Below are 27826 nucleotides of genomic sequence, written 5' to 3'. Positions count from 1 at the left end.
ATGAATGTACCCCGAGACCCATGCCAAATTTTGCCCATGATAGATCGATCAACATGTTATATAGTTACGTGGGAGCTTAAGCATTGTGTGATATTTGCTGTGCACAATTTCAGTCTGGCAAACCTTGCAGCAGTTAGTGTCCTCTATGTATAAATATAATATATTTACATATAAAATCCCAGTTTGACACGTGTTGCCGACAGTTAATAAAACTCGGATCTATAGGTTCCACGCCTCGAGCAGTCCACAGAAATACGGCAATTAATATAAAAAAGCACTTAAGCAATCTTATCCCTCGCTGTCCCGTGCTCGCTGTTACTCGGTGACTCAACGCGTGTTGGAGTCAGTTTTTGCCTCGCTAGTTTGGCGAGTGAGGGCGGTGTCGTCAAGGGAATATGTATGTGAAGACAGAGAGAGCATTGTTTGTTGACAGATTATTATATTCGCCTCTAATTGTGGCTCGTGCCAGATACATTTGTCACGTGGTGTGGGCCCAAAATTGAATTAATAATGGCTTTCGTATTTTTCTCCTCTACTTTTGAGTGTTTAATCTATCGAGTGTTCTTTTTTTCCCATTCCCTCCAGTACAGTACGGGGTTCTGACCGTAACTCTGGAATTTGCGGACGATCGCGCCTGGGTGCGAAATCTCCAGCCGAGCCAATCACGCCGGGCGTCTGGTCTCCTGGGACCGCTATTTCTCAGGGTGACGAGGTGGGCCCCTTTTCCCTGCCACCCACGGGTCCCCCCCCCCCCCCACTCCGCCCCCCAAGCCACCGTCACCTCTCCTCTCGCTCTCTCGCTGGCCGTGCTCGCTCTCGCCGTCGTCGCGTCCGCCTGCTCCGCCACTTACCGGGGCTTCGCGAGTTCGCGACGCGGTCCGAGAGTCGCTCACATAGGCACCCGGCCTCGGGCTTCGCGCGCTGACGACGCCCGACCGAGACCCCACGACCCCCGGATCGCAGGTGAGCGTCACCTGTCCCGCAGTCGCCGACTTTCGTGCCGACCGCTGTGCAGGGTCACGTGCTCGCGTTCGTGTATCGCTCGTGTACGCCGCGGTTCTGGCGGACCCACGCTGTTCAACCCCCTGGCGATTGCGCGGCGCCGGTGGGCGATTGGTGTCCGAGCATGGGACGGATGTTTCCCACGTTAACGATGTTGCGCTACGATGCTTGTGAGCCAGGCTCCATGCCCGACCGTGTACGATGAATGTATGCATGTATGTTGAACTTCTTTCACACTTTAAGCAGCCAACTGTGTTGATTGGAGGTGTGCGGGCAGGACAACAAACTAAACACAATCATCAGTTCTAACGAAATTCGTTTTTCAATCTAGGTGATGATTTTAAAGTGCATAGCTCCAGTGGCTTCCTACTATCGGAAGGAAGAGCAATGACCGTCTTTGATGGCTAGGATGGACTGCTGGTGGTCGTTGGTACGAAAGTTGGTTTGGACCTGTCGCACGTTAATGCTGCTCTGCTAGCGATCTTGGTGCCCCTGGATCAAGTCCTGGCAGTGCACAATGCTGGTGGAAGTTAGTACCTGAGGCTGGTATAGACTTATTCAAGGTTGACTCGGTTTAACATGAGTACCTGGTTTAGTTGTGGTGTGGTTGACATCAACATCGAGTAACAAGTGTCTGTGTGTGTGTGCGCTACGATCCTGTTAACCCGGGTTCAATTTCTGGTGCCCCGGTGGTGAAATATTACCTGCCTTGCCTCGTATACAAGAGTTCGTGGGTTTGATCCCAACCCTGACGCCTGTATATTTGGAGTTTGCATTGTTTGCGTGTTCTTCCCATGGTCCGTTTATCCCTCCACATTTAGAATCAACGTGCGCTTAGAGTGTTGGCTGCTATAAATTTCCACTTGATGATAATCCACTTTTGTTGAGCTATCATTTGTGATTTTCAGGTCTCTTCTGAAAAAGAGCTACATAGCTCAGTGAGGCCTTACCTGGTGAAATAAAATAAAATAAATTATTTAATTTAATTTAGAAAGTGGTTAATGCTAATCAAATCCGGTCAGGACCTCTCATAGGTCAACTTGGCCAAGAATTATTACCTGCTAGAGTGGAGCGATTGACATTGCCAATGGGAGACAAGTTAAGTTGAGCGCGGTATGGGGTGTAATAACACTGCGTCTTTAATAGGTGCTTACTAACATAACGTATCACAGCAGTCTATGGCGCTATAGAAGCAGATTCCTTTGTGAGTGTTAAAGAAAGCTAAGCTGCACTCAAGTTATCTTGAGTTTGGCCAGAATAAACTTTGTAAATGTAACAATTAGGTGACACGGCTGTCACGATCACAGGGATAATTTCACCAGCAATGCGAACCTAACAGAATGTCTTTAAAAGATCAATCGATGTAGATAAATGAGTCAAAAATCCGGAGATTTGTGTGGCCATGTTAAAAAAAGCTACAGCAGTTCCCTCTGCAGCGAGTCTCGTAACACACAGCCAGCTTCTCATGTTACTCAAAAGGCAGTTTGACTTAATTAGCCAACTTTGTTTTAGTTAAACGACACAACACTATTTAATTCCCAGCCGCATACAAGTTGACCAACGATTCATTACCAAAACAACTTGGAACAAAATTTGCGTTGAACGCCGTTGGCTTTTTCGTTGTTGCCCGCTGCTGCGACGTTTTCACGCTCGTACTTTGCGAACGTCCCATTACTTGCGGACAATATCCCTTTCTTTTGCACGTATAAAACTGAATGCGCCGTTTCGTGTGTTTGCTTATTTCCGCCGTGCACGATTTACGGAATAGAGAGAGTGGAGCATTTCTCGGGCGACAGCGGGGTGGGGGGAGAGGGTGGGAATATTTTGGTTGCTCGATGGTAAATGTCTCAACAATTCGCGAAAAATGAGACCAGCGCGTGACCTTGCAAATGACGGGCGCCCCTGGAAAAAGTTTAAAAAGCCACCATGGATGTAAATTTCCCATGATGATAATAATAATACTTTATCTTCTTGGTTCTTTCGGTAAAGTCACGTAGAAGGGAAGTAATAAAATAATAAAAATAAAACATAATAAAATAATTCTCACGACGTTTCGGCCACAACGCAAGCAGCCGTCCTCAGGTGAAGACCAGGTCTGTCTCCCTTTTACGTGACTTTACCGAAAGAACCAAGAAGATTAATCCCTGCAGTCACAAAAGCTTTAAATCGAAATAATACTTTAATTTTGTAAAGCGTGACTATTATTTTATTTCACCAGTTAAGGCCCACTCAGCTGCATAGCTATTTTTCAAAAGCGACCTGGCCACAAGTGATAGCTCAAAGAAGTGGCTTAAAGCATGGAAATGTATAGCAGCCAGATACTCTAAATGAAAGTTGATTCTGAATGTGGAGGGAAAAACGAGAGAAAAATCCACACTACCACGAGAGACACATGCAAACTCCAAATATGCAAGTGTCAGGATCAGAATTAAACTCACGACCTCCTGTACACCTGGCGAGGTAGTTAACATCTCAGCACCGTTGTGCAACGACGCTGTCCATTAATTATATATAAGGACAAAATCCCATATACGTGGTTGGCTACGTACGGTGCGAAAGAAACCAAACAAACACACCAAGCAAATGAAAACCTAACCACTACCAAGCAAAACAAAATCAACAACTTGAGAAATTTCACCAAAACAAAAAGCGTGGTAACAATCGTTCCATTTATTTAAACCAGCCAAGCCTCACCTTGTCTCAAGACTTTATTTTCCAGGAGAGTGCCACGACACTGCAATGTTTGGCCAATTCCTTTAATTCGCGTTTGGCTTGGTGTGTGGGTTGGACTTCTGAGCACACGAGGCGGGGCTATTAACATTCCATGCAGTCGGATTCACGAATCCGTTTAGTTTGATGCCAACTGCTGGCCACCTCGCAGACCCCAGCTTGCAACGCCTGGCATTACCAGGCATTACTCCGTCGCAAGCACCAGCCATGCTCGCGGACTTTGCCGCTTAGCTTCCAAGATCGAGTGAGATTGGGTGCGTTCAGGGTGATTTGGTCATAGGCCAAGCTGCACAATCTGTGGATATGGAAAGGTCACAAAGCATCCGCAGAGCCATTGCAAGGCGGAGGTTGGCAACATCATGCAAATACCCCAGTTCGCTTCACGTATTACATCAAGAAAGCAATACTTTTATTGGGGCCGTTTCACACCGTCTTGTTCGTGTTGGAATTTACCAGCATCCTGAATTTGTATGATGCGTTAAAATGTATTTTTTATTTCGGTGCAATTGTGAACAACAGCCATATCGGACATTAGTAATCGGCATGATCATTGGTTCACTGCAGCTCAAAGTCTAAATAAGGGTTCAAGAGTTGTTGGCCTTTGACCCCAGACACACGTGAGCAGTGTGCTGGAGGTGTCACGCTATACATGACCTGATCTGAAAGCATCCACACACTCGTAACAGATCGTTCTCAGGCAAGAGCCACTAGGTCCAGGGTTTGGGTGACCAGCGTTTTTGTTATACCCCCCCCCCCCACATCCGTGGCAGTAAGCGCCATGGTTGCACGGTGCTTACCGCCACTGCACCGTAAACCCAGCAAACTTGAGTTCAATTCCAGGCCACGGCTAAACATCAGTGGCGAGCGGTGTCTACACCTGTCCCGAGCCTCCCCTCGATTGCCTCCAGTTTTACGCTGGTGTGGTGCGTAAAAACATCAGCTCTGGGGAGACAAAGGCGGCCTAGGCGTGGTGCTGGCCACACCACCCCCCTCGCGCACCGCATCGGTCTAAATAGGCCATCGTGGTTGCTATTAAGCAACACTGGCGACCGTGCCTTGGCTCGCGTACACCTGCTCAAGCGTAGGCCAGGTGCGCAAGATAGCCGTGGGGCAAATTGGCGAAGCGGGACCATCGGCCGTGCGACAAAGTCAAAGACCTTGCACTGAATGAACGGGTTGATGAGCAGTTGCGGTCTCTCTGTCGCCGTTTTGGCACTTGCTCATGTCAGAGGCACCGAATGTCGTCAGATGGAGCAGTTGGACTTCATTTTAGCTCTCCAGATTGAAGGGATAAAAATGGGGGAAAAGAAAACTAGATTCTAACCCTGAAAGAATAGTTGGGGGTGGGAGGGGAATTAATTAAGTGCGAAAATGTGAAAAGGCGCGAATGTGGAGTGAATCATAAGTGTGAAGCAATGATATAAATATATTCTCACAAAATTATATGAATACGTGAATCGAGTCTGATGCAAGGATATTCTATACGTTATCCATTACCGCTGTTATTGCTGCCGGCGTGTGTCAAGCGCGTAACCTGGTGGTGAGGTGAACGGCGGGGAGAAAAAAAAGTCATTAAATTATTAACGGGCTTATAATATTTTTCTGTATCGCTACGCACTCAATTAAAAATCGAAACGACGCATTAAGATCATTCATCGCAATGCCCGTGTCACGCAAAGACACGTGTTAGCGATGTCACTCCTTGCACACATTTGATCGTAATTATTTTTTATTAATATTATTTAAAAAAAATCAATCGAGGCTTTAAAATTGAATTGACGTTTAACGCTGATTACGCGCCGAATGAAAAAAAAACGGTACGAGGAATACTCTCCGTGTCGCGCTCCGATTTCGGAATTAACCTTTGTGAATTGTCACCCCCGTGGCAGAGAGCTCTGGCGCTTGCGCCGCCGGTTGTCTGGCGTTGCCTCTCTTCTCACCTCCGCTCGTGCCCGCTGAAACTTGGCGACGAACACTTGATCTGTCCGCCCGCCCGCCAATTAGCGGCTTAGCCATGTAATGCACAGGTGGCGGATCTCATGAAGTAATCGTTTGCGGTTGTGGATTTGGGGATTTAAAAAAAATGTATCTTAATTTTTTTTTCAACAAACAAGGCTCTCTTTTTAAATCTACGATTGTGCATAAATGGAAAAGTATTAAATGATTAAGTCAATTCCCGATCAGAGTTTGAGGTTGGGGAGAGGGGTGGCTTTCTAACAATTTCAAGTATTTTTAAACAAGGCCCTACAATAATAATTTTAAGAAAAAGCATTCCATTTCAACTCACACTGTTTATTTATTTAATTAAGAGGTCCTACGGTGGTTAGATGTCATCTTCCTCGCCTGGTATGCAGGAGGTCGGGGGTTCGATCCCGACCCTGACGCCTGTGTCTTTGGAGTTTGCGTGTCTCTCTCACCGTGGTCGCGTGGATTTTTTTTCTTCAGGTCCTCCGGTTTTTCCCCTATACATTTAAAAAACATCAGTTTAGATTATTTTGCTTCCTACAAATGATAAGCCACTTCGATGAGGTTCCATTTGTGGCCAGGTCGCTTTTGAAAATGAAGCGCATAGTTCCGTGGGCCCTACGTGGTCAAATAAAAATATATAGTTTAGTGTTATTTCGATGTTTTCTAACTGATTTGTTTACTTTCCCGATGCTTTGCACCCCTACTGGACATCATAAAGATTATTTTAGGTCAGATCGCGTAAATATAAATGCGTCGTTAACCCCTCACCACCTGACACACGCAATTAGTAAAGCTTGCCACGTAAAACAAAACCTGACAATTAGTTACTGCTTCAGCCCACGGATGTGTTGGAGAGTAAATACACAACGTTTACAATATGAGTAGTACGATGTTTCGCTGCTAATTACACGCGGTATCATCGGGCGCTTTTTTCCAGAGTTGTGTTGATTTGTTACGTGACAAACCTTACCAACAGGCTGTGTCGGGTGGTGGCGGGTCAAACGACACATTCATAATTACGCGATTCTAACCCAACAACAACCTCTGCTGTGAATAATATTGGCCGCGAAAGCCTATTTACGTGTTAGACTGACCTTCTTAGCTCATTGGATTCCTCCAGTAAAACTACACATAGTGATTCTGATCGAATGTATTTTTCCGGTGAATATCAATAAAATGCCAAGGTTTGGGGGCCTCAAGGTGGGAGTCAAATGGAGCGGAGGGGGGGCAGAGGGGGGAGGTAGAAATCTCTCCTACTGCTTCACCCCCCCCCACCGCCCCCATATCTGCCACTGTTACCATTGCGACCCAAGTGATGTTTCAACGTCGCCAAGGGGAGGGCGAAGGTAATTACAGGCGCAGTGAAGGTGGCTCATCTAACTAAAAACAAAATCCAGGCCCAGCGGGGTAACCGAGTTGATACGAACGTTTGAGCAAGAGAAGCAATCATTAACTGGCATTGCAATGGATAGCGCAGTCGAAACGGGCGCGGGAGGACAGGTTAAGAAGCGTACAGAGCATATTTTGTCTGGAATAATAAAATTCATTCTGAGACGGGGGAGAGTTATAGACACAAGAAACGGAAGTGCCGACAGCCCATGGACCCTCTGGACCAAAGTTTTCCAGCAGTATGATGATGTTGTTTTTGTTGTTACTGTTGTTGCCATCCTTTGGGATCCTACTCCTGGGCAAACATCTCTCTCCCATTCTCTCCCATCTCCTCCTTTCCCCAGCTGCCCCAGTCTAGTCGTGGCCTCCTAGCTCTGATGATGCGCCCTCGCTGCTGCTGCTGCCATCTCTTCCGCTCTCTCCTTTCTGCTTCCCTTCTCTGCTCTCGGTCTCCCACTCGGGAGCTGATTCTGTCTCTCGTTAGAACAGCAGCACTCGGGACAGATGGCAACTTTCCGCGTTTCGCCAGCAGAAATGTGGCCAGTTAATCAAATGCCACCCACCCCTACCTCCAAGGTTACCCGATGATGTTCCAGGCAATGGGGCATCTTACTCGGTGCACAATCGAATTTTAACCACTTTTGCTGAACCGCTTTAGAATCGAAAATCGGCGTGCTCACGCAATTTGGCGTTGACGATCTCCGGATCAGAACAGCTGGCCTGCCCCCCGCCCCCCGCCGTGGCCTCCGCTAGCGCGGGGAACCCTCACGCCGCGGTCGGTGGTCTGTGCACGCAGTGGCGCTCGCGACCCAACGGCTGGAGATGAAGTTCGGCACGGTGAGTGCGGTGGCGCTGGCGGCGCTGGTGATGGCGAGCCTCTTGCCGGGCCCGGCGTTGGCGCAGGGCGACCCCTTCACGTCAGGTGAGTGCTGCGTCTGTGCCGCTTCTTAGCCCATCCGATGAGCCGTCCAGGCTCAACCCCTGCGTAGCTCCTGAGACCCGGCGAGGCTGTCGCGGATTTTCCGGTTGACGTATGTTCCGTTTTTGTTCATCGTGGTTGCTGAGCTTTAGCCTAAAACGCAAAGTGGTCAGCAACAAACAGCAGGCCAGATAAAAAACATATTTTTATCAGGAATGTACAATGCTAATAATTGTATTATTACCAGGCATCGCAGTGTTTACAAGTGCATTTTCAAACTCTTATTATCCACTCTTGTTTCTTTCACCTCTCTCTGTGTGTGCCATGAAAAGGGGCCATTGGCAAAAAACGTCGCCAATTATATACTGTGTTGAACCACCAACTGCCACTTGTTGTTTTGTTTCCGAGAATTTGGTTGGACGTGCGGGCAGCACCCCGTGTGCCAAGGACGCCTGGGGCTGCCACCCCCAGTCCTTGCTCCGCCACTGTTTGCCTACAGCGGTTGTTCTGCACTGCAAGACCCGCGGGCTATTGGAGGCCTCGGGTGGCCTTTAGCGCGGGCCCTGACATACGCCCCCCTCCCCGACAATACACAAATGGTGAAAACGCCCCCCATCGTTATCATCATCGTCGTGCTGCTGTCAAACCCCGACAATATACTCTTAGTTCTTTCGGTGAAGTCACGTACCCACGTGACTTTACCGAAAGAACTAAGAGTATGAATCCTTGCAGTCACGAAAGCTTCAAATCTAGAATTAAACCCCGACAGTGCTTTCAAACGTGTGGCGGCCCTCACGCTGATGATGTCTTTTCGGCGAAAGTGCCCCCCCCCACCCCCCCAATCTGAAAATTAGTGATGGACACCGGCTTACCGTGAACGCATTGGGTGACAGGGTGGCGCAGCGGTAAACCGTGTACCTCACAGCAACGAGAGCCTGGGTTCAATTTAGCGACTGTGGTGGCTTTCTGCGTGGTGTTTGAATGCCCCCCGCTTTTGTACGGGTGTCCTCCGGGTTCTCTGGTTTACTCGTAGATTTATCGATGTAACAAAGAAAACATACGACAGAGCTGATATTGGCCAAACATCGTGATGCTGAAAAAATGCATCGGCTGTACCCTGTCCTTCAAGCCTCATCTTCATTCTGGCAAAAAGGGTTCCATATATTAAACAACCTGCTAATTACTCAATTGCTGCTAATTATTAAATGGCTGCTAATTACTCAATTGAGATTACACACACACAGCGTCATCTCTCCCCCTAATGCATACAACTTTCTGGTAAACAAAACAAGCATCATAATAATAATAACCCTAACCGATGATTGCCCTACAACTGCCATCATAGTCAACTTGGAACCGTTAGACAAGCATTGGCCAAAACGTTTGGTCCAACGTTCCGAACCACATACCACACATTGTCGTCATCCCATGCGCGCCGGGGGGGTAGCGCGCCATCACCGCTTTCACATCCACGGCGCGCCCGCCCCCCCGACCGGGTTGGTACTGAGCTCCTCCAGGATGTGGCAAATATCTGCAAACAGACGAGTACTGGAACATCGGGCAGGAGGGCGAGCCGGAGCCGCGATCGTCACAGGGGCGTGACCCCTGGGCGACCTCGGGGGAGAGCGGCCCGACCCCCGAGCCTCCGCCGGAGAGCGTCCTGCCCACCATTCCACCCGTCGCCACGCTCTCGCCACCGCCGCTGCACTTGTGGTTCGAGAGCGGCGAGGACGACAGTGCCGCGTACCTGGAGGACGCCGAGGCCATGCTCGGGGGTGAGCGACAAGTGGGCGAGTGAGCGAGCGAGCGAGTGGGCAAGCGGGCGAGCGAGCGAGCGGGCGACTGAGTGGCGAGGGTTGATGATTAAGAACGAGTTTCACATTTGTTTTGTTGAATCAGTTAAAATAAATGCACTACGAACCCGACGACCTAAGTTTAATTCCCGCTGACGACCAATAACGGCGGTGATTTTCCGGTCCTGGGCCTCCCCTAGGTCGACTCAGCCTCAAATTAGTACCACCACCACGATTGTGGACACCACCATGGCCACTGTGAATCCGAGGTGGGGGCAATTCTCCCACCACTTCCCTCCCGCTCTGCGCCCCTCCCCCATCCCTTGAGATCCAGACAATTGGTATTGTATGAATAATTACTGGAGAAAATACATTGAATGTTACATTTTGCAACATAAATGCACAACCCTGTTTAAAACAGGGTCGCCGCTGTGGCAAGATGTTATCTGTCTCGCCTGGTGTACAGGAGATCGTAGGTTCGATCCCGACCCTGACGCCTCCTGTATATTTGGAGTTTGCGTGTGCTCTCTCCCCGTGGTCGCGTGGATTTTTCACTGCATCCTCCGGGTTTTCCCTCCACATTTATAAAACATGCGCTCAGAATTATTCGGCTGCTATGAACGCCACTTCGTTGAGCTATCATTTGTGGCCATGTCGCTGCTGAAAAAGAGCTACACAGTTCAGTGGACCTCACCTGGTTCAGTAAAAAAAACATCTTTACAATTTAGTTTAAAAAGTTTGGGAGCTTCTCCGCCGGAACAAAATTCTAGCTCGCACCGCTGCCACCGCTGCCAGCATCGACGGGTCGCGTTCGCCGTGCCATGCCTGGTGCGCGCCGGCGGTGACGCGGCTGCAACTTTGTCACCGTCGTCTTCATTGTCGCGGTCTTCGTCATTCCACAGCCTCGCACGATCTGTGCCGCGCGACCCCGATGGACCTGGTGTTCGTGCTGGACGGCTCGCGCAGCGTGCTCGCGCACAACTTCGTCAAGGTGAAGCACTTCGTCAACGCCCTCGTCGACTCGTTCAGCGTGGGGCCCAGCGCGACCCGCGTCGCCGTCGTGCAGTACAGCAGCCGCGTGCGCACCGAGTTCACGCTGGGCGAGTACGACTCCAAGGAGGCTGTCAAGGTGCGCACGCACTCACTCGCTCGCTCACTCGCTCGCTCATTCACTCACTCACTCGCTCACTCGCTTGCCCCCCACACTGCTGGGGCCCGCTGCGTCGCTCGGGCAGGGACGTTGGGGGGGGGGGGTGGTGGAGAGATGCCAATTCTGGGGGAGGATTTTTTATGATTGTCTCTATCCCCTAGGTAAATAAACGGGGTGTTTGGGGAGGGGGCTTTTTTCGTAACGGGAAACTATTGTCGCAAGAACAATAAGGGGGGCGGCCACGCATCACTGGGAGGAGCTGTGGCCGGCGGTCGACACTCGTGACCGGGGGGGGAGCAGCCAAAGGCGGGGGGGGGGGAGTGCTCCTGAAATCACGGCCGCCGCGATGGGAGACGGAGCGATGAATTCTCCCGCGTGCGCTGGTCCTCGAAGGATCGTTTCATCGCAGGATCGCCGCGAGAGGTGGCGGTAGCTTTGGTTTGGGGTAAGGGGAGAGGGGGTTAGGGGAGGGGAGTTTAGGGGAGGGGGGGTTAGGGGAGGGGGGGTTAGGGAGGCCTTAGTCCAGCAGTGGGTGGACCGTGTCCGACGGTGTCGACGACGACCGTGAACGTCGTTGACCGTTACCCGATGAGAGTCTGCGTGTCAAATTGAATGAATGGCTGTCGCCGCCGCACAGGCGGCCGTGATGCGCATGAGCTACATGGAGGAGGGCACCGTGACGGGCAAGGCGCTGAGCCACATGACCGAGAAGAGCTTCAGCCCCGAGGAGGGGGCGCGACCCAAGGGCCTCGGCGTGCGCCGCGTGGCCATCGTCATGACGGACGGCCGCTCCGCCGATGACGTCAAGGTATAGCGCGACCCACCACCACCACCGCTGCCACCATCACTGCCACCACCACCACCGCCACCACCACCACCGCCACTGCCACCGCCACCACCATCACCGCCACCACCACCGCCACCACCGCCACCGCCACCACCACCACCGCCGTCACCACCGTCACTGCCACCGCCGCCACCGCCACCACGCTCGCCCACGCTCGCTCGTCCACCCTCAGCCAATTGTCCCGCTACTCGTCCGCTCGCTCGCGAGTTGCAAGTCTCAGCCCACGATCGCTCGTTGCCCGGAATCACCCAATCACCATCTTCCTCCACTTTTGTATGGCAAGGTCAAGTTTAGCAACGTTAGCCGTGTGAATATTCTTAATCTATGGTTCTTTCGGTAAAGTAACGTAGATGGAAAATTTAATAACAATAAAAAATGTAAAAATTTAAATAAAGTGAATGTCGAGGCGAATCAGCCGTTCGTTAGCCCCTGTAGAAGCTTTTTGGATGTCGTTGTGGGATAATGAGACCGATGGTCTTGGCTCTGGTGACCACGGCAGCCATGTTCACTGACCTGCGCTCACCCGCTCGTCACTCGCCTTAATTCCGGTACTCGCCCGCACGACTGCGCATTTGTGAAAAAAAGTTTCGTAGCTCATCGGATTCCTCGAGGATAAATGTCACGATGATTCTGATTCCGCCTCGCCGACACTAATTCGCCCGCTCGACTTCACAGCCACTCGTCCGCCACTACAAATTCCTCGTCGCTTGGTGAACAGGTTCACCCGGCCGGCCGACATCTGCCGCTGTGTTCACGCGTGCGCGTCCAGGACTCGGCGCGTGCGGCGCACGAGGACGGCATCCTGGTGTTCGCCCTTGGCGTCACGGACAGCGTGGACGTGTCGGAGCTGGACGCGATCGCGTCGAAGCCGTCCAGCGCCTACATGCACCACGTGGACGACTTCGACCTGCTCTCCAAGCTGCACGTGCAGATCGTGCGCAAGATCTGCGAGGGCCTCTCGTGCCTGGGTGCGACGGGACGCGACGGCGTGCCCGGTGAGACCCGCGCCGACGACGCCGACGCCGCAGTGCGCGCGCGTGCGCCCGATGCGAGTGAAACGCAATCACGCGTGGATTTACGCGGCGCCTAAATGCGAGCGCCGTCGTGAGATACCGCACAGGGTCAGAGGGGCATATTCCATCGGTTAAAAACGTCGCAGTTACTGAAGAAGGCCCCGGGACGCGGGAGCAAAACGTCGGACGCCGCGCCGAGCGACGCGCGGCACCGACGCTAAACGAAGATCGCCCGCTTCCAACGGAGTCGTCGGGGCAAAATCTCCCGACGGAAGATACTTCCTGACGAGGCTTTTTGCGAGCGAGCATTTCAAATGATAATAATAATAATAGTGGTAATTATTATTAATTGCATTTCCGCGAAGGAAGTGGGCAAACATTGCGAAGCCCCAGCAGTGCGCAGGCGACGTGAAGCCCCGGGATTAAGGACCTGTCCCCATCATTATCCTCAAGCACGCACGCAGCGTGAGTGCTCGCCAAGCTGGCCCTTAATGCATATTTAAATAGCCAAACGTCTTTATTAATGAGCTGATGGGCAAATGTGTGCCGTTAATGAGGGCCGCGTTTTAATGAGGGTGTGTGTGTGGTGGCGGGGGGGAGGGGCGGGAGGGGGTTTGGTCTAAATCGCGATGACAAAGTTGAATTTTTTGGCTTTTGAAGCCCCGCATGCCTCGGAGTGAAGTTGAACACTTTTAGTGAATTGGTTGATGTAAATGTATGCAAATGAAGGGCGATTCATTAAATCGTGCACGTCTCGGTCTATTTGAGAAGTAACAAATCGTTGTAGGCTCCCGTGTCAAATTACCATTCAAGCACTTCACGAATAAGCAAACTGCAAATATGTGTAGAGAAGTTACCGACGGACGTACTCGGAGACGGAGGTAAGTTAGGGGCTTCCGCCAGGGTTTATTACTCTTGGTCAAAACTACACAGGGTACACAACTCCCAGGGGCTAGGGGTCCTACTCTGAGTCTGGGTCCCTGCCGGCTAGCTCCGGTCTCTCTCTCGTGTCGGATCGTGGAGTCTGCCGACTCCACCGACCGGAGAGAGAAGCACCTCTTCGGCTACCACCGGCTTCTCCCCAGACTCCCTATTTGATCCCTCTCACTATCCCTGGTTCCCTCTTCACCCTGTTTACTATCCCCGTTCCTATAGTGACCCCGCTTACGTTACGGGGTCTCCCTTATATACCCTCGGAGGGGTGATGTCGCGTGCACTGCCCAGCGCGTGCGACCCCACGTCCCGTGAGGTCACCGCACCTGACAGCGCACACGACGCCACCACTCTCCACTACTCCTCTACATATGTAAGCGCCTCTCTCAACGGCATTGAGGAGTTGATTCATTTTTATTTTGTTTAACATCGTTGCAAATGTTCGTGCCTCTAGTGGAGGGAATGCATAAAATAAAAAGCACTCGACTCTTACGTGCTCCGATCCAAGACGTGTATCGCGAGCTCAATAATCGAGGCGGCTCATTGGTCAGCTCACCGTGCTATGAACCCGGTGACCTGAGTTCGATTACAGGGTCATGTCCCAACCACTGCACAATTTTTTTACCGACCTTGTAGATCTATTGAAAGCCTTCTGGCTTATTGAAAGGCACCCGTAGTACATCGCTCTACTTCGGCACCTGATTTAGCGTTCACTTTGTTGCTTCGTTTCTTCTTTTTTTCTTTCTTCCAACATCTTAACGCCCCAGGGACCGACCTGGTGAAGGAGTTCGGTCTGGCGACGGCTCCTGGAGTGACGTCGGTGGAAGGAAGCTCCTCGGATCATCCCGCGTTCCACCTCGACGCTTCCGCCAGCCTCATCAAGGACACCGTGTACGTGCCGCTCGCTCGCTCGCCCGCCCGCACTCACCCCCAGCTACCCCCCCCCCACCCCCCGTTTCTCCCCTCTGACCCCCGTCCCCCACAACCTCCGGTCACCAGTCCGCACCAACGCAAGGTCAAATAACCCCGCCCGAGAGAGGAGCTCCGTCTTACTTGGGAGCCGGCCCCTTCTGCCAGCAGTGCCTGAGCAAGTGGTCGCAGGGCCGAGCCTTTGCCTTTTAACCCCACCCCCCCCCACCGCCCTGACGAATGTCCTTCACCCGCCGTGCCGACGCGAAATATTTTTTGCGGCTTTAGCGGCGAAGGGGGAAGGCATCGTTATGACGACGTGGACGACGGACGATGAGGACGAAGACGATCGCGGTCAATCTCAACCTGCCGTGCCTTGCAACGGTTCGGCTTCTCTCTGAAATCTCGAGGCTCGGCTGAGGTGTTAATGGTCACGTTTGGTCAGTGCTCACTTTGGGTGCAGGCAGCCGAAAATCTTGCTTTGGGAATCAGGCTGTGGACCATTTCTGCCGCGTCTTTTGCGCGTCGCCGGCGGTTTGGGGCGCCACGGTGACGAAATGTTAACTCCCTCGCCTGGTATGCAAGAGGTCACGGATTTGATCCCGACCCTGATTGCCTGTATATTTGGAGTTTGCATGTTCTCCCCGTGGTCATGTGGATTTTTCTCCGGTCGTGCCCTGTATTTGGCATCAATGTGTCATCCCACAACTGTTGTCAGGCCTGGAATCAGGCGCGCAGGTGTGTGCCGTAACATTTGCCTCTTTAATTGACCCCCCACTTGGCCTCTCGAAATAGCCGCCTCAAGATGAATGTCACAAAATCCCTCCTCCTACGCCTAGCGCAATTTCCAGCCGCCATCTGCTTTCAGACTTAAATATTTGCGACTGCCCTAATCGTTGAACGCACACGCCCTAACCGGTCGTTCGTTACCTGGAGCGTGCGGGCACCCAGAATCCTTTCACAAACACTACATTTTGACGAATGCCGAAAAGCAGTGCCGTGCCCTGGCCGGCCCACGCTTGCAATGGGCCAGAAGAGATTATTTCTCATCCCCGGCACCTCAAGGCCCGGGTGGCTACGTGGGGGTAATAGCCCTCCTCTGTCTCTCGCTGGCCCTGCCGCCCGCCCTTCCTATTCCATCTTTGATTGCGAGGAAGCGCTCACGAAAGTCACTCTCAACGAGGCCCAACGAATGCCTTCACGGTGAAGGTTGACGCTGCCCAGAGTTGAAATACCTCAGTTTTCTTCGTCTTCGGTCGTGGACCTTAGTGGCGTCGCGACCGCTTTGTCTCGAAGGCGACACCGGTAGAAATTGTGGTCTGACACTGGTGGTGAGACATGGCCATGAAGAAGGATGTCTCTGGTGTAGGCCAATCAGTTTCAGAGGCAACGCATATATTACACTGGTCAACAAAAAAAAAACTTTTTTTCTGGCCTGGACTTTTGCAGCTGACTAATTTCAGGGTGCTGATTCCAAATCTGATCTCAGATTTTCTCTATCACATCTCATCTTTATGCTATCGGCATACCCCATTTTCATTGATTTTACCCGAAATTAACTCTGTCACTTATGATTGCAAGTTGTTGCGAGTCAGTGACTGCTTTAGTGTTAAAATATGGTGCTGTATTTTCAGGATAGTGTGTTTATAATATAATTTTATGTAGATATCCACATTTATTTAATATTTTTCTTCTGCAGTTTTTATTGAAAATGCAATATTTGATATCTCAAAAAAAACCTGATGTGATAGATAAAAACTGCCAGATTTGGAATCGGCACCCCAAAATTATCCTTAAAACCGTTGGAATACCTTATACCAGAAAACGTGTGTTGACCAGTGTTATAAAACCGTTGGAATACCTTATGCCAGAAAAAGTGTGTGGACCAGTGTTATCAGAGCACGTTTGTTGGCATGGTTTATTTTGCCACAAGTGCGTGGCGCAGTTGGTGCAGACTTGATGCCTTGCAAGAGGTGTGTCTACTTGGTGTTGGAACATTTTAACACCTGTCCTGTTCTGTTGCCAGACAGGGTAAAGTTCCTACCTGAAGACGGAAGCTTGTGTTGCCGTCCGAAACGTCGTGATTTTTATTTTATTTTTATTTTACTTTTATTAATCTAGATTTTTTTTACCTACGTGACTTTACCGAAAAAAACCTAAGAATATGAATATAGGGTAAAGACTATTCTTGTTTTTCGTCATTGTTGATACTGGCAAAAAAGGTCCCGCAATTATTTATACTCGCTTAGTCATGGGGCAACAATCACAAATAAAACAAAAACTCAACATATTTATGATAACAAAATTAATAATTTAACTATAGAGAGCGTCATTCATGCTAATTGTATCCCACAACGCCGTACATTAATTATATACAATGGTCACATCCTACGTATAGCAACTACCTAGCAAATTAAAACCCATCAGAAATGTTAGTTTAAACAACAAAGAAGAAACGGCACGAACAACAACAAAAAAACATCACAACAGAGAAATTAGTTCATTATGTCACATCCCCGACCGCCAATGCCAACTTCACCATAAATTGAACATTGGTGATGATGTTTGGCACGTGACACTTCTCCTATCGCCCAGCTTCTACTGCTGCTGGCTGTTACCCTGATCAAGGCACCCAATGGGAATCCCAGGCGCAGCCGGGCGGAGGGAGGGGGGGGTCATCTTCCCAGTGGCCGTGAGGAAGGTGGCCGTGGAACCTATCGCTAAAGCGCCGGTTCCATCATCGTCGCTTCATCTGACCGCTCGATTCAGGTCCCTCCACCCGTTCGGGCTGCCCAACGAGTTCGCCCTGGTGGCCACGCTGCGTCTGCCCATCGCGATCAACTCGGAGGCGCCCTGGAGCCTGTGGTCGGCGCGTTCGCCCGACGGCGAGGAGCAGGCCTCGCTGCTCGTCGACGGCCCCTCGCGTTCCGTCGAGTTCTCGTCGCGCCGCTCGGGGAGGCACACCTTCGGCCAGCTGGACGCGCTCTTCGACGGCGAGTGGCACAAGCTGGCGCTGTCGTCGCGCCACGGCCGGGTGGCGCTGCTCGTGGACTGCCGCGCCGCCGGCGCGTCCGACGTGTCCGAAGCAAGGGACGAGGCGGTCGTTGAAGGCGGCACCACCGTCGTTGCGCGCCGGGCTGACGGGTCGACCGTTCCGGTTCGTCGCGCGCCCCGCCGGCACGTCGGTCGGGGTTCAGGCCGATTGGCTCGACAGCTACACGGAGGGGAAAAATCTCAACGATTGTTGGTTTTGCGATGGTTAGCTTGAACATTGCCAGCCCGCAATGATGTCCCGTGGTGACTGCTGCCACCACCCGCGCCTCTTGGGCTGTGGCCGTCCATGTTTAAAGAGCTGCTTGAGCTCAATGGGGCCTTACTGGCTGAGTTTTGACAGCCAACCCCGAGACCTGCTCGCCAGTGTCCCAGCTAAACTGTTCAGGAGGCCTCGATGCAGCAACGGCAGCTGGCACCACTGCCACTGTGACTGCTTTCATATATGGGGTGCCATGGTGGTGAGATGTTAACTATCTCACATGGTATGCAGGAGGTCGTGGGTTCGATCCTGACCCTGATGCCTGATGTATATTTGGAGTTTGCATGTCTCTCTCTGCCCGTGTTCGTGTGGATTTTTTTCCTGGTCCTCCAGTTTTTCCTTCCACATTTAGAATCGACATTTTATTCTATTTAGAATGTATCAACGCCCTTTCTAGGGCGCTGTACAACGCAAACTGACGGCGGTAGACAATTGGGGCAAAAGGGGAGCAACGGGTGGGGTTGGGTGGAGCGTCTGTCAGTGAGGTAGAGGTAGGTGACGGAAGGGATGGAGAGACAGGGGCTGGGAATGGAGCCACGTGATGTCGCAAGGGGTAGTGAAGGAGGAATAAGGTGGAGTGTGATCATGAATGAAGGTGACAGAGGGGTGCAAAGTGGATGAGAGACAGCGGCAGGTATAGGGCACAGGCGTAACGTGGCAAGATAGATAGGTGCTACGGCTGGGCATGGATGAGGAGGGTAAGTGAAAGGAGGTACGGGCAGAGGTCTGGTGGCCGCATGGTTGGGCTGATTGAGGAGCACAGCGGAGGACTGGGCGACAGAGGTGGTTCAGTGATTTGCTTACATTCTAGATTTGAAGTTTTCGTAACTGCAAGGATCCATGCTCTTTGGTTCTTTCGGTAAAATCACGTAGGTAAAAAATAATAAAAGTTTTTAAAAAATGAAAAATAAAATAAATGTTTTTTTTATAAAATAAAAATTAAAAATTAAATAAATGTATTTTTCTTTTTTTTTATAGATTTGCTTACCTTTCCTATACTTTTAGCTTTTGTCGTGTTTTTGTATTGTTTGTCGTTGTAACGGTCTGACCCCGTGCCCCCTATTGGACATCCTTCGGGGGGGAAACAAAAAAAATAGCTTCACAGCTCAGCGTCAACAAAAAATATCTGCGCACCGATGAAGTTGCGACGTCGTCTGGTTTTGCGACCTGATGCCCGATCGCGTGTCCGACCGTGCCTGGCTGTAGATCGACGTGCAGCAGCTGCAGGTGTACTGCGATCCCGAGAGGGCCTCGCTGGAGGTCTGCTGCGAGCTGCCGAACGTGGTGAGTCAGCACCGCCGCTGGAACCGCCGTCGACCAACTTGGAAGGGCGGCACGGCAGGAGCTGCTTTTGTTGTAGTCGTGATAATTATTGTTTTGATTCAACAAGAGGCCGGGGGACAAAGCACCGTTCAGTTTGCCGTCCTTCCCACCCGCACCTCCGATTAGCACGGTTGGGGGCCGTCCATAAATGACGTCACGCACCTAGAGGGGGATGGGGGTCAGACATTTGTGACGATGTGTGACGATGTGTGACGAGGGGGGAGTTGAGAAATGTGACGTCACATCAAAATGCGCAACTTTAAATAAATATAGACAACACGTTCTGCTTAATTAAATTGACTTTTTTAATAAATGTTTTCTCCTACAACATCAGAGTGCAGCGGCACATTAAATACGCACTACAATGACAATAGTTTAAAGCGATTTGAAGCATGTTTTATATTTTTTATGGGGGGAGGGCAGAGCTTTGTGACGTCATATTTGAGGGGGAGGGGTCTGACTTTTTGTGCCGTCGTGTGACAAGGGGGGGGGGAGGGTCAAAAATCGTCCAAAATCGCGTGACGTCATTTACGGACAGCCCCTTGGCTACGTACGGCGTGAAAGAAGTTCAACGCGCACATGAGCACGAGCGACGTGGGAGAGGGTAGGGGGGGGGTTATAGATGTTCGGCGGACAGAAAACCCCGAGGCCAGGTGCCCTTGGGGCAGGGGAGAGGGCTGGTGGTTTGGGCTCAACCCCCCTACTCACTTAGGGGCAACCCTTTTATTGTAAGACAACGCGAGGAGTTGAACACGCACACGTGCGTACTCACTTCTCCGACTCGACATCAATAACAATACTCGGGCCCCACGTCAACCCACTGCTTTAGATGGAAAAATGTGAACACTTCTGAGAATTTGCAACAACGCCACGATAAATGTGCTGCCTCCGAGCTCTGGAGACCACCTGGAGAAGATTCCAGGCACGTGTTGACAATGTTGGCGAACAAGTGGAGACTCTTTGAACTTTTTAAAGCTATTAACATTTACATTTGTTATCACGTTACAGTGTATTATCTTCTTGGTTCTTTCGGTAAAGTCACGTCGAAGGGAAGTAATAAAATAATAAAAATAAAAATAATAAAATAATATAAAGTCCGATATAAGTGTTAACATTTTTTTGAAGCACCCCGTCTTAAGAATCCAAAGTTCACGTCCGCAGTAGGTCCCAGCTTGCCCTCTCTCCGACTCCCCCCTTAATGAATCCCACGGTCCCATTGGCAGCTGCCTGGCACCCTCCCCGCTGTGTGAAGTTGGCCTCCCCGATAGACGAGGTTCACTCGTGCGTTGGCCCAGATTCGGGTTCGTCATCTTGGTTTAGCAACAGCAGTGAATACTCCCCCCCCCCCGTTTAACACGTAGCAGGCTTTCGCGACCAATATTATTCATAATCAACGTTTTTGGGTTTAGATCGCGTTATTTATAAATGTGTCGTAACCCTCCACCACCCGACACGGCCAATCAGTAAAAAAGTGTTACGTTGACAAAAGACAAATAGTTCACTGCTTTAGCCCACCGGTGTGTTGAAGCGTGAAACCACAACATTTACAATTTGAGTACGTCTGGCGAATTGCCCGATGATGCTGGATGCAATTAACAGCGAAACGTCTGCATTGGGTTAGCTCTGCATATGAATGTAACCGTGCATCGATTAGTCGATTCTTTAAAAAGCAATTATTATTTTCACGATACGAGCATTATCCCTGTGCCGGTAAGAAGTGGGGTTGCCACCCGTTCTGGTTTTCCCAGAATTGACCTTTTTTATTGAGGAGGTAGCTCTTCTGCGAAGTCTGCAAGTCTTCCCGGGAAGTATGCACGTATATATGTTGAACTTTTTTCGCACCAGCCGTGCTAATCGGTAGTGTGGGACATTGCAAGTTCTGGCATTTGTCAGTTGCGTAATATAACGCGCTACTCAAGACAATTTATTTTCGTGCACTTTTCCCCTCGTTTGCCCTTGCGAGGAATTCTTTTTTTCTTTCCGTCACTCGTCCCGGGTTTTGTGTACCTCCGAGGTGGCGGCGGCGCTTGTGAGACTCGATGATGATTCGTGCAAACACAGACGACCGTTGATTCCACCGAGCACGTGGCAATGCGTTGATGTATCGGTTACAAATGTCGCGCTCCCGATAGATGCGAGTGAAATTTTATTACTTAGCGATTAATGCAAATAATTTGGCCACGTCACTATGTAGGTTAAGGCGTGGACAACCACTGTGCAAAGTGTGATCAACAAACAAAGATATTCAGACATGATGCGGTCCAAAATGAGACAAACAGGAATTGAGCAGTCGTGTAACCACGTGGAGATTCATTGATTGAAATCCACCTTTCCAGCCATGATACATCCATTAGGTCATCAGGCGTTTCCACTTTCCAACATTTACTCCCCTTTACCAATTGACCTCCCTTTCAAACACAGTACAAATTAACTCGTTGCACGCTGCACACGCCTGATGATTGATGAAAACGGCCCACGTGACGCACTAGGCAATCGACTCTACGTGCGTCACGCGGAGCACGCGCGCGCGCAAAGATTTTCGATCTTCGTGTGCGAATGTGCTCCGTCAAACGCGGACGGCGGCAATTGCCCTAGCGCATCACGTCGGACGCGCTGAACAAACATCGGGCGCGTGGTGCGTGCATTGAGTGAAATTTGTATTTGAATGGAGAGAGTAAATTGGTCAGCGGAGGGGGAAAACGTAGCGTGGCCGTGGGTCGCGAGGACTGGAGTGTGGGAACACATTTTAACCTGAAACACGTGACGTTGCTCATACTCTTGGGTCTTTTGTTCAAGTCAAGTAAATAAAAAATAATAGCTCACGACGTTTCGATCGCAGCACAAGCAATCGTCTTCAGGTGAAGACGATCTATTATTTGTTTTTATTAACGCGACTTTACCGACAGACCCAAGAGTATGAATTCCTGCGGTCACGAAAGCTTTAAATCACGTGACGTTCTATTCTCACTCGTTGCATGCCACTTGTTCACGGGACCCCCGGTAGCCGCTAGAGGGCTCTACATTTTAGTTATGTCGTAGGTTTACTCTCCAACACGCCGGTGTTGCTGAACTAGTTTTACGCGACTAACCCTATTAATTGGCTGTGTCGGGTGGTGGTGGTGGGTTTAACGACACAGCATTTATCGATCTAACCCCCCCCCCCCCCAAAAAAAAATATCTATTACGGATATACTGGTCGCGATAGCCTACAACGCGTGAAAACTTGACTCACTGGTATTAACAAAAATGAAGAGAACAAATCTAGAATGGAATCGTCACGTTGTAGAATCGTGGAAATTCCGTCGGATCTCTGTGGGGGTGTCGTAGTCGGTCGGGGGCTGGAGTCGTGCACCCTCAGCCGTGTCACGTCCTTTGGGCTGCAGGCAGGCGTTCTCGCTTGAGGACGCGGATAAAAGAATACTAATTAAAACTTGATTTGAAGCTTTCGTGACTGCAGCAATTATAATAATAATTGTTAAATAATAATTGTCGCGCGCGCAACAGTGAAAGAACCAAAAAAAATATCCGTTGCTGATCTTTTTGTTAATTTGTATTTTTTTTTATTGTTGTCCCGTGTGTCTCCGTTTCAGATTGACACCAGGGTAAGTTGCGCATCTCGTGCCCTCTCCTGCACACACACGGACACGCGCACGCACACGCGTGAGCATCCACAATTTGTACGCGGCTAGCGTTGGCAGGGACCATCCCAACGACACGGCAACCCGTGTTCAACTCTCACACAAGTGTGTGAGGCTTATTGAGGCTTGACCTGCGTTTTAAAAAAAACCCGAAGCGATTCAGCGCACGTGAAAATCACTTCGAGTGTTGTGTTTTCTGTTGTTGCTGCTGTTGTTATCGTCGCTCGACGCATGCGTTAAGCGGTTGTTTGATTTTCTTTTGTCCGTGCGCTGAGTTTAATTTGTGCCGCCCAGTAGTCGGCTCCCACGCACAGTAATACTCGCACGGGGAGTTGATTAAAAAGTAATTATCCCAAAGCAGCGTTTTATTTATATCATTAATAATTTTAATAAACGAAAAGTGTCAAAATGCATGCATCAACAAACAAATATTTTGTCACACTCTTCAAATCCAGTAAAAGTTTCGGAAATAATTACTGAGAGTCTGGCGAGATCTTTTCTGTGTAAACAGATTAATTTCTCTCATATAATTATTACCGATTGATCATCTACATGCCTGATGAGACTTTTCTAATGCACACGCGCACGCACCACCGCACAGATTGCTATTGCCATCTTGAAGTGGTTCTCCAACCCCGCCATCGTGAGGCGCTGCCTTCTTCTTCACGCTTGGTTTGAGCTCTCTCACGACGCCCGCTTCGTTACCCCCCCCCCCCCCTCCAGTGCGCCCCGCGGGTCCTCGTGGTTCCGACGCCACCGCCGCTCCCGTCGCCGCAGCCCGCGCCGGCAGCCGAGCCTTGCACGTGCCGGATCGGACGCCTTGGACAGCCTGGGTTTCCTGGGACAAAGGCATTCGCACGCGCAATCACACACACGCACGCGATCACACGCATCGGAATGAGCGGTATTGCCAGCTGTAACAAACAAAAAATGTGTTCCCTAGATCGCCCTCTTCATGTGGTGTAGGCATCCCTAGGAAAGCCTAGGGACGGCTCATTGCGACGCGAAAAGTCCTGGGTTTTTTGTTGTTGTCGGTTGCGTAGTAATAACCATAATAATTATAATGCACCGTGTGAGATATTCTTGTTTCCAGATTGCGTCCCCCAGTCTGTTGTAGTTTAGAGGTAGCAATTTTAGGACGGATGTGAAATGCGCTGTTTTAGCCATGCGTACACAGGTTGACATCTCGCTCTATGTGGTAGTCGTAGTAGTAGATGCGTTCCGAACAAAGAGCACGCAAAGTGAAACTGCGCGAGTAGCACACACACACAGTACCGACGCACAGTACACACATAGTACACACATATTGCACACACAACGCTGTCCCATGTCCGACTGGATAACGGTGAAGGGCACCACCCACATTCGCCTTTTTCTTCCCAGTGCTGATACTTACCGACCGCGCCACGTGGCTCATTCAACAATTAGTCGAGGCCCAAGCACCGCACAACAACAACAATAGCCGCCATTCGCCGCGGTGACGTCACCACGGCGCTTGTGCCAGGCTAGGTGCGCTTCGAGGCCACGTGACGTGTCGAAGGCTCGTTGGCAAGAGGTCACGGGACAGACCCAGGTGGCATGGGTTGACTGGCTGATCACACGCAAAGGCAAAGATCCTCCCCGTATAGCCTTAAAAAATTGTTGGGGCAAGTGGTGTTAGTGAGTAGCACCTGTGAAGGCCGAGACGGCACAAAAGGGGGTGGGTGGCCAACACCACGCCCGGCCGCCTTTGTCTCCCTAGTGGTGATGTTTACACACCACACAGGGGCAACTCATTTGAGGCTGAGTCAACCTAGGGGAGGCCCGGGACAGGTTCAGATAATTGTCAATGGTGTTGGCCGTGAGCGGAAATCGAACCCGGGTCGCCAGGTTCGTATCGCAGCGCACTAACCGCTACACCACCGCTCCCCAAGGGGCATGGGTCGACTAGCTGGCCACACACACACCGACCTACACAGAGTCCATTTCCACAGACGAATGTTTACCTACGGTTGTTTTCTTGCGCAAGCTTTGGGCCGGATTTAAAATAATTCAAACCAAAGGGAAAATATGATCTCGCTCGTCGTCGTCGTCACTACCAGCCTTCGAGCGGTAAAAACGCGTGTGCCTTCAGTGTCATCTTGTCACCTCATTGGCATGCAGTTCGTGTGCAGCGTGTCCCGTGGGAGATATTCAACTCGCCTTTGCTCTCATTTACAAAATGTTGTTTTGCTTGATACTCAACGGCTCTGAGCATCACAAGATTAACAAACACATCTATTACATCCATGATACAGGTGTTTTTTGGGGGGGGTTAGATCGCGTAAATATATAAATGTGTCGTTAAACCCGCCACCACCCGACACAACCAATTAGTAAGGTTTGTCACGTAAACAGAACGTGCCAATTCGTCACTAGTACAGCACACCGGTGTGTTGGAGAGCAAAGTCACAACATTAGCAATCTGAGTACCATGTGTTGCCAGTAACTACAACCAGCTTCATCAGGCGACAGCCAGATTTGTGGAGAAATCATCCTGTTACGTTCCTGAAATAGAGGGGTAGATGTGATGACGACACTAGTGTGCTCTTCTTGTTCCTGTTGTCGTCATCGTTTTAGCAGCAGGCTTTGCACCCTTGTGCCGTTCGCATATTTCACCATTTGTTTCATGTTTTTTTTTTACTTTGAAACCAGGGTCCAAAAGGCAACAAGGGAGAATCTGGATTCCCCGGGAAGCAAGGTCGAGCGGTAAGCACAGCAACCAGCGTCGTGCCCCGAAGCGACGAATCCATTCAGCGCTCTTGCGGAGAGCCCTTGCGTGCGACACACACCCGTGCCAGAGAACATCTTGAGCAGAATGGGATATATATCACCATACTTGACCATGCTGGTCAGTGTAGGGCTGGTAAAGAGGTGTGGTGGGGAGGAGGCAGGACCGGTTTAGGCTATCACCTCGCCGCCGAATTTAGCCGTGGCCTGGAATCCAACTCGGGTCCGCTCCACAGAGGCACCTGGGGAACACAAGTCATTTTATTCGCGTGCGGATGGCGGTTTGACAACTGGATTATGGCAATCTGGACGTCACAGGGGCCGGTTGTAATAGTTGGGGTTTGGTACAGAGCCAGGTTTAGAGGCTCTGGTGCGGGGTGAACATCCCAACTCTGTTTCGTTAATGGGACGTTAAAGAAACGTAGACAGAAGCGGGTTCTGTTGAATGCTCTCACACCAAATTTATTACTGAAGGTAATGGTGGTGCTTTTAAATAATTTGGCGATACAAGTTTAATACAACTAAAAGTTAAATAATTTTGTTCAAGGTACATGACTCTTAATGGTTCCATCAACCTCATGTTTAGTAATGAGGGGCAATGAAAATCTGCATAATCACCTCTCTGAACTGGGATTTCATTTATTTCTGGGCCGTTGGACAGTTTTGTGATAATTTATGCAAATGTGTTTGGGTTTTATATATATGCCAGCTCTTGATGACTCGCGAAAATGGGCAGAATTTAATTTAAGGAGTGAAATGAGTGATTTTTTTTTCGGTACATATTTTAATTATATTCCCTGGTATTTATTTATATCGCTTTTTTTTCGTCTCTCTTTAATCTCTCTCTCTCTGTCTCTCTGTCTCTCCCGCAGGGATACCGAGGCTTTAAAGGAGCCCGGGGGAGAACCGGGGACGGTGGCCTCACGGCAAGTTGCTTCCTCCTTGGCTTCGCCCGTGTGTTCAGTCGTCTTTGTGTGCCCTGTGTTCCCACTGGACACAAATCCCTCCCCCACCCCCCCCCCCCCCCCGCATTTGCTCGTTCATTCTCATCGCCCGAGGTGTGCACGCGAGTGATCGTGCCTTGCTGATGATCACCGAGCAAGGACGAGTCGCAATCCGGCGTTATGTACGCTGCAGGCCAACGACCCTAATGCCTCTCTTCTTTATTTGAGCCTCTTTTGATGGGAATAAAATATTGTTTGAAAGTGAAGCTTGCAAATGCGTAAAGGCAACACTTTGTGTATGCTTGCAATTAATTTTAAGATCAAGTTTATTCAATTTTATTTTTGAGGTCTTTTGGAATTGTGTTACATTTTGGGGATTAACATGTGATACATGTGAATAGGCTGCATTGCTCATGCACACACTGTAATCGTTTTAATACATTTTATATTAAGCAAAAGACATTTGACCATTTTTACCTAAAAATTCTTTAAAATCAAAACGAATGCAATGTAAACTTGTTTACATTTTGATGATTTAAGCAAAAGTAAAGTTCGCGTTTCGTAGAAATTACTTTGAGAAACGGCACTTTCGACAGGAAAGAAGGCAAAAGTGATGTCACTTCCTATGACATCACAGTATTTCAGATCAGTTCGGAACAACTAATTCATCTTATTGGTTCTTTCGGTAAAGTCACGTAGAAGGGAAGTAATAAAATAATAAAAAATAAAACATAATAAAATGAAACATAATAAAATTAAATATTTTATTTTATTATGTTTTATTTTTATTATTTTATTACTTCCCTTCTACGTGACTTTACCGTGACTTTACCGAAGAACCAAGAAGATGAATCCCTGCAGTCACGAAAGCTTTAAATCGAAACAACTAATTCATTTTGAGAATCATCCAATAAATTTGGATCAATCAAAAAATCTGGGAAGCATCCAAGTTTTTTTTTTTTATAGCAATAAGACTGGTACAATTTTTTTGTATCTTGTGCTATTCATCAGTAGCAGACTTTGCTCGCTTTTTATTGGCTGTAGCCTCACACCCCATAGGAAGAAGACTACTTGGTTCATTGATGGTAGAGATCGTACATGTGTGCATGTTTCACAGGGGACTTAAAGCAATGTAGGCCTTTATACTCTTAGGTTTTATCGGTAAAGCCACGTAGGTAAAAAATAAAATAATAAAATAATAATAGGA

At 49.7% G+C, this 27826-nt stretch overlaps 1 protein-coding gene across 1 annotated transcript; it reads left to right on the top strand.

The window, feature by feature from the left end:
• The first annotated feature begins 771 nt into the window (after positions 1 to 771).
• On the top strand, positions 772 to 27047 carry LOC133353233 (collagen alpha-1(XXII) chain-like). Its single transcript, XM_061569318.1, has 14 exons — positions 772 to 963; positions 7886 to 8011; positions 9550 to 9783; positions 10704 to 10930; positions 11589 to 11759; positions 12568 to 12793; positions 14512 to 14635; positions 17423 to 17810; positions 19173 to 19250; positions 22880 to 22891; positions 23651 to 23776; positions 25601 to 25654; positions 26548 to 26601; positions 27021 to 27047. Exons 2-14 carry the CDS (start codon positions 7912 to 7914, stop codon positions 27045 to 27047), a joined length of 1821 nt encoding a protein of 606 aa, XP_061425302.1. The 5' UTR covers positions 772 to 963; positions 7886 to 7911.
• Positions 27048 to 27826: the final 779 nt, after the last annotated feature.

The sequence above is a fragment of the Lethenteron reissneri genome, chromosome 43, assembly GCF_015708825.2.
Source record: "Lethenteron reissneri isolate LAM-NWPU_2019-01 chromosome 43, ASM1570882v1, whole genome shotgun sequence".
Lineage (NCBI taxonomy): Eukaryota > Metazoa > Chordata > Hyperoartia > Petromyzontiformes > Petromyzontidae > Lethenteron > Lethenteron reissneri.
The sequence above is the reverse complement of the archived record's forward strand: the minus strand, read 5'-3'. Positions and strand labels throughout refer to the sequence as shown.